At 37.8% G+C, this 7,587-nt stretch overlaps 1 protein-coding gene across 1 annotated transcript in view; it reads left to right on the top strand.

The window, feature by feature from the left end:
• The window catches only part of LOC107570237 (disintegrin and metalloproteinase domain-containing protein 19-like), a 100,751-nt gene that overhangs the window by 85,002 nt on the left and 8,162 nt on the right, over window positions 1–7,587 (top strand). The window contains exons 14-18 of the mRNA XM_016256447.1: window positions 1,121–1,229; window positions 1,561–1,765; window positions 1,948–2,025; window positions 3,599–3,707; window positions 5,926–6,067. Coding sequence (XP_016111933.1) covers window positions 1,121–1,229; window positions 1,561–1,765; window positions 1,948–2,025; window positions 3,599–3,707; window positions 5,926–6,067 — 643 coding nt within the window. The remainder of the gene's footprint in view (window positions 1–1,120; window positions 1,230–1,560; window positions 1,766–1,947; window positions 2,026–3,598; window positions 3,708–5,925; window positions 6,068–7,587) is intronic.

Below are 7,587 nucleotides of genomic sequence, written 5' to 3'. Positions count from 1 at the left end.
GATGTCATGGCTGTCGCCGGCCAACAAGTTGGTGTTTTTTCAATGTATGCTTCAGACACGGGTCACGACGAGGCATTCCCCATAGCGACCCCTAGAGGACGCAGTTCAAAGTTGCCATGAAAGGGAATCTCAGAAGCCACTGCCCTTTGGCTCTGAGGATCCAATATCCTCATCTTTGATGACAATTTTTTTTTTCTTTTACAAAGCATTACTGGTGCCTAGATGGAAATGTGTGACTATTATTGGTGGCTGACTAAATACTTTTTTTCCCCACTGTATATATTATCCTGACCTCCTCGGGGAAGGAAATATAGAGACAGACCAGACCTCTTGGAACTTTAATTGAATACCCCTTCATATACCATCGTATTTACATAGTATTCCAAGCTAATTTAAAGAATATGTTTTTTCATATATACTGTATATATATATATATATATACATGGTACTTTTAAAAAAATATTATGGTACCATTTTCAAAAAACATGGTAATATTATGGTACTTCTTTGTCAAATGTCCCTTTTAATTCCCTAAACCAACCTTTCAGAACAAGTTTTTAAATCCGAATAGACCCTCTTTCAGTGTTTAGTCAGCACTAATGATCAAATACTGCTTGAGGTTGATTTTGTAGTGAGAGCTCATGGTATTTGGCTGTGCACCTCCAGTGTGTTCTGGGCTCATGTCCAGTCAAGCTCTTTGGCTATCAAACAGACTCAGATCACAGTAGACGTACTTTGTCATTTGGGGGGTGAGCGGGTGTTGACATGTTTGATGTTCACCGTGTATAACCAATATTATCATATTCACAAATTTTAACTGAGAAGTTAATGTTTTACTGGATTAAAAAAAAAAAAAATTATCAATGGATTATTTGTACCATGGCATGGTAGAACAAAATTAAATTGTGGTATTATGTATTATAAACACTTTTTTTTATTGTCACTTAAAACCTAATACTTCATTTTGAATTAAAAACAAATATTATCTCTAACCAAATATTAGCTGATGGCATGAAGCCAGCAGATCCATGTTCACACTATGAGTCTGTTTGAGTCCCTGACTGTAATTGACATTTCTCAGAGGTAACGTAGGTTTAACTGAATAACTAAATTTTTCCAGGTGCGCAGCCGGCACATGACGCCTGTTTTCAAGATGTGAATGCGGCGGGGAATGCCTTTGGAAACTGTGGCAAGGACAGTAATGGCAACTACATGAAGTGTGAGAAAAGGTGAGGTGGTATTTTAATATTTCAACCAGCCATATAAGCAATATGTGGTTTCTGTCAAAGAACTTGCTGACCTGAAGTGAAATGAAATCTGCCAAATAGTTCTGCAACTAATACATGAAAAAGAATAAACCATTATATGTTTTTTTTTAATTAACAAACTAGTTCAAATAGTTTACAAGAACAGCACTGCAGACTCGGTACTTTTCCGAAATTAGACTTTTAGATTATTTTTTATAATATTATTATCTAATTGGCTTACCTCGTGGATGAATTTTTGCTGAATCGCTGTAAGCAAAGATGACTAGTGATCTCTCATATCAAATCCCAACAGTGATGCCAAATGTGGTAAGATACAGTGCCACAGTGCTGCCAAGAAACCAAAGGGCACCAATGCTGTGTCCATAGACACCACCATCCGTACAGATGGCATCGAGGTGAAGTGCCGGGGCACATATGTTTACAGCACCCAAGATGGGCAGGGCGATCTTCCAGACCCTGGACTGGTCATGACGGGCACCAAGTGTGGAGAGGGGAAGGCAAGTTTTATTTATTTATTTGTTTGCATTCAAGCTTTATATTCAATATATAACTCAGATATTTGTTAAACAGGATCTGTAGTATAGTGAAGATATGTCTCCAAAATAAGTATCTCAATAAAAGCATGTATTTCTTGTTTTGGATTGAAGGGTTTATTTATTCTGTTTTTACTTGCCTTCAGGTGTGCAAAGATCGACAGTGTCAGAATGCCTCTTTTACTGAGTTACAAACCTGCATTGCCCGTTGCCATGGGCATGGGGTAAGTGTGTGTGTGTGTGTGTGTGTGTATGTGTGTGTATGTGTGTGTATATATATATATAATTATATACAGTATATATTAGGGATGTGCATCTCTAAAACTGAGGCTGATGGGATACACATCTCAATGCATAGCCAGCGATACGATACATTAAAGATACATATGAACCAGATGCGATACGATTCACCCCTATTACGATGCAAGTCGATCCGATTTCGATTCGATTCTACGCATTGTGATTCAATGCAATATGATGCAATGGAAAAAATATGATAATATGCAAATCAATATGGGACAGATAGTTTGTTTTTCTTTCTTTGGTTCATTGTAATAATTTGGTTGAAGATGCAGCTCTACCTCTGCCATGTTAATCTCTATTCTATGTGACTCTAAGGGCATGGCTCCGTCTCCATAGTGTTGGGATGTCATATTCATTTAGCAGCAGTTGTGATGAGAGAACGCGCTTGAGAAACAGTTTAGAGAGAAGAAATCAATCTACATATAAAATATTGGTCACTTTCTAAATAATAAAAGTATAGTGCATCTACTAATAAAAAAAAAAAAATTTTTACTGATGCAATATGTTAGAAACTATATGTTAGGGTTTTTTTTTCATGCAAGTGCTTCTCCTAAATTATGACTAAATAAAGGCTATGTCTTTGTATTCCTTCTCCCTTTGAGTTCCTCTTTAACCCAGACTGACTCATTGTGAATTTCACACCTCTAAATCCTTTAAAACCTCGCTCTGGGTCGCTTATTTCCCGACACATACTGCCTCTAATAAAAACCGATGCTTTTCTTATATTAGCAGATCTATAGCCTTTCATTTGTGTATTTTCTGGTCAAATAGTCGTAAAAAGCCTCCAAGCCATATACACTCCAATTCTGTCTTTCCAAATCTCTTTGCCCTCCCTCTGTCTCTCTGTTTTGTCAGTTTTTCTTTTATTTCTTTATGTCTTGCTTATTTACCCATTCGCTTTTCAAAAGGGCAGCCAAATATGACAGGTCTTTGAGGGGAGATTAGAGATTCAGAAACTGCTTTTTTATTATTCATTTGCATTATCATTTGATTCATATTGATCGTATGGTTTAGGCAAGTGTGGATGGAGAATAAAGTGAGTGGTCGTGGTATTTGCACACAGCACATTTTCTCTCCTTTCCACTGTTCCTGTCTTGCCTCTGGGTTAGATTGAAGCGTGTAAAATATTCTCTGTTAAAAGAAATTCCATTAAGATGAAAGACGGTATATTCTGTATTTGCCCTATACTTCAAAAGACGTGACAGAAAATGTTCCCTGCAATTGCAGCAATGAAAGTGAGGATAGGTAAATGGCTGTGTGTGATTAAAAAAGTTAAAACTGACTCAAACAAATATATATTAAAACCAAACAAGTGTGGTGTAGTTCAACCAAAATGTCGTAAGGTTTGGACATGAGAGTAAGTGAATGATGACAGGATTTCCATTTATCTCTTTAAGGTCAAACAGCAGTGCAAAAGGCGTGTGAAACCCAAACCTTCCCGATGGAAATTCTCATCCGGCCTTATTCCAATGTGTGGTGTTGTTTTGCATGCAGGTGTGTAACAGTAATGGGAACTGCCACTGTAAGCGTGGGTGGGCTCCCCCCTTCTGTGAGAAACCAGGACTTGGGGGAAGTGTGGACAGTGGACCTGTACAGTATGACAGTGAGTTCACCTTCAGCTTTCAGTGCATATGTGCCTCTGCTCTCACTTCTTTCTCTCCTATTCTTTAATCCATCTTATAGATAGATTTATCTAAGATTTTATCACTCTTGTGCTCTCTCTCCCTCTTTCTCACTTTCCCTTTCTTCCTCACACCTCTTATCAGATTTCACCTTAACCATTAATCTCTACCATCTAGCTTTTCTTTCCAGAACTCAGGCCAATGATATCTTTGCTTGTTTAAACATTTCAAGAGTAAATCTAGGAATTAATTAATTTATTACTCACTCTTTTCATTTACTGTATGACTGGATCTGAAAAACCTTTTTGTTCTGAATGGAATACTAGAATGTGTCTTAATGCATACTCGGTAAAGTGTATTTTTATTATTTATTTTTGTAAATAGAATGTGATACAGTATGTAATATGCTAAATATTTCAATCAATATTATAGTCACATGACCTCATACATACACTACCGATCAAAAGTAAGACTTTTTAAAAAGAAATCAATGCTTTTTTTCAGCTAGTACTTGTTAAAGAGTTAGTTCACCCAAAAATGAAAATTCTGTCATTAATTACTCACCCTCGTGTCGTTCCACACCCCTAAGACCTTCGTTCATCTTCAGAACACAAATTAAGATATTTTTGATCAAATCCGATGGCTCAGAGAGGCCTCCATTGACAGCAACGCCACCCAAACTCTCAAGATCCATAAAGGTACTAAAGACGTCGTTAAAACTGTCGACGTGACTACAGTGGTTCTACAATAATTTTATGAAGCGACGAGAATACTTTTTGTGCACAAAAACAAAACAAAAATAACGACTTTATTCAACAACCTCTTCACTTCTGTGTCATTCTCATACGTTGTTTACGTCCAGCACTTCCAGGTTCTACGTCAGAACGCCGGCTCATTATTGGACGGTCGCGCTGCTCACATGTGCAGCTTTGGCCAATAATGAGCTGGCATTCGGACATTGAACACGGAAGCCTTCCCTGTGCATACTGCATTAACCACGTAAGGGTAATGACAGGGAAGAGAAGAGATTGCTGAATAAAGTTATTATTTTTGTTTTGTTTTTGTGCACAAAAACTATTCTCGTCGCTTCATAAAATTATTGTAGAACCACTGTAGTCACGTCGACTGTTTTAATGACATCTTTAGTACCTTTATGGATCTCGAAAGTTTGGGTGGCTTTGCTGTCAATGGAGGCCTCTCTGAGCCATCGGATTTGATCAAAAATATCTTAATTTGTGTTCTGAAGACGAACGAAGGTCTTAGGGGTGAGGAACGACATGAGGGTGAGTAATTAATGACAGCATTTTCATTTTTGGGTGAACTAACCCTTTAAATTGATTCAGAAGTGACAATAATGACTTCTACCTTGCTTTAAATAAAATAAAATAAAATAGTTGCTGTTCTTTCTATTCAAAGAATCTTGATTAAAAAGTAGTACGTTTTCCACAAAAATAAACATCCATTTTAAATATTGACAATAATAAGAAGTGTTTCATGAGCACCAGATCAGTATTAAATGATTTATGAAGGATAATGTGACACTGGAGTAATGACAGCTGAAAAATCAGCTTTAGCATCACAGGAATGAATCATATTTTAAATTATATTAAAATAGTAAACAGTTCATTTCAATGTTGGTGATATTTCACAATATGACTCAAGTGTTTTTGCTCAAATAAATGTACAGTCTTGGTGAGCATAAAATACTTCTTTCAATAACATTATAAAAAGCTCATGATCCCAAACGTTTAAACAGTAGTGTACATGAGAGTGAGGCAATTTGGGGTAAAAATGGCTTAACCTACTCTCTGATCACATAGCGAGTAATGTTAAAATGAAAAGTCACAGTTAATATCCCTTCTTGTTCATGAGTCACACTGGAAATAGAAGGTCAAGTTGCTTTGCATTGCATTGCAGAAGAGAGTATTCACTGGTTGTGTGCTGCACGTTTTAGAAATGTAGTAGTTCATTTGCGTGTTCTATTCATTTGCTAGATGCTGCTTAAAAGTAGTATACTAAAGAAAAAAGTATGGTAGTTTGCTATTCTGAACGTAGCCATAGACATTATTATGCTACAGAGTGAATGCCGTGCACACAAGATCTATTATTCAGAGTGGCAGATATTTGGCAAGCACTTCTCTTTGTGTTTGCTGTTGACCCTTGTCTAACAGTCGCTGTATGTTCTATATCTGTCCTCAGGTCAGGTGGGATTGGTTGTTGGGCTGCTCTTTGCTTTTCTAGTTATACTCCCTGCTGTACTTATTGCCTTCTACTGCATCAAGATAAAAAGCTCCTACTACCACAAGTGGAGAACACAGAGAGAGAAGAGCAAAGCCAGCAGGTATTACTGTAGCAACACACACACACACAGTTATGCAGCGCATTTACAAAGTGTTCAGACCCTTTTACAGTTTTGTTAAAAAATTTATGCATTTCCATTTACACAAACCACCACAGAAACAATGTGAAAATGGCTTCATAGAAGTTTGAATGGATTAATAGCAGAAAGCTAAAATCTCAGACCATGTATTGAGCTCAGAAGTGTCCCGTTTCTTTTGATCATCTATTGAATTTATTTTTTGTCCCGTTATGCAAATTAATTTGATTGGACATGATTTTGTAAAGGTACACCTGCTTGTATTTGTACACACTGAATGGCAGAGCAAAACCCTAAAAAAGGTCTTTGAAGTTATAAAAAAAAAAACTTTATTAGCTCTTTGAGATTATCCATAAAAAACATGTCTGGGCAGTCAAGGTTGCTAGAGGTGCAGTGGCCTTCGGTGTTGTCAGATGGAAGACGTTTTGAGCCATTCATCTGAAAACTGGCTGTTTAGGTAAACTGGCTATTTGGTTCCAGGAGAGACCCACTGAATTCATGGCGTGAGTGAGAGAATAAGTGAGAGAGGGATCGATTTCGACCACATTGACTAGTGCCTCCTGTGGCATGCTGAGTGATTCAGCACAATATTATCTTCTTTAGATTCCTAGAAATTAAAGCCACAACAGCATAATGGTTGTTTCCTCAAGCCCATCCGTTTTACTATGTCTCTTGGATAACAAACTGCCTCCATTGCTGGTGCCCTGTGATATATCTAATATCAAAATGCCTTTTTGCAGATTAAAAACTCACACATAAATTAATACCAAATAAGTGTAAAAATCATATGCTACTCTACATGGATACATCTGCCTATCATTCATTTTGTTAACAGAAATAGACTTTTAAAAGAATAGAATAAAGAGGTGACAAATGGCAGCCAGGACGCTGAGCTCTGCGATTCTTCTATTGTTTTTGTTTGTTTGTTCTGTGTTTTGTCATTCTTCTTCTATAAGTTTTACCAGAGACGAACTCCTTAACATTAAGCAGCACACCCCAGACAATATTTTTACAGTTTTTGATTATTCGGACGTTTTGTTGGACATTGTAGTCGGAGGTACAACGGTGTTGTTCAAACGCGTGTGCAGACGCAGAAGAGGGAAACGCGCCGGCGCCCTGGTGAAGCTCCGCACGCGCGGCATTCGGACTGCGCTCCCAAGCATTCATCTCGCGAATGTCCGTTCCCTTCCTAACAAAACGGATGAACTTCTTCTCCTCACCCGCACCAACAAGGACTTTTCAAACTCTGCTGCACTGTGCTTCACTGAAACCTGGCTGAGTGAAGCCATTCCGGACAACGCGCTTCATCTGCCGGGCTACCAGCTGTTCAGAGCGGATCGCATCGCGGAGTTAACGGGGAAAACCAGAGGTGGTGGATTGTGTTTCTACATCAATGAAAGTTGGTGTTCAGATGTAACAACGCTGAAAAAGGTATGCTGTCCTAATTTAGAGGCACTCATCATAAACTGTAAACCTTTCTACTC

This window comes from Sinocyclocheilus grahami, unplaced genomic scaffold (genome assembly GCF_001515645.1).
Source record: "Sinocyclocheilus grahami isolate Dianchi unplaced genomic scaffold, SAMN03320097.WGS_v1.1 scaffold1430.1, whole genome shotgun sequence".
NCBI classification, from domain to species: domain Eukaryota; kingdom Metazoa; phylum Chordata; class Actinopteri; order Cypriniformes; family Cyprinidae; genus Sinocyclocheilus; species Sinocyclocheilus grahami.
This window is presented reverse-complemented; position numbering and strand designations above follow the sequence as displayed.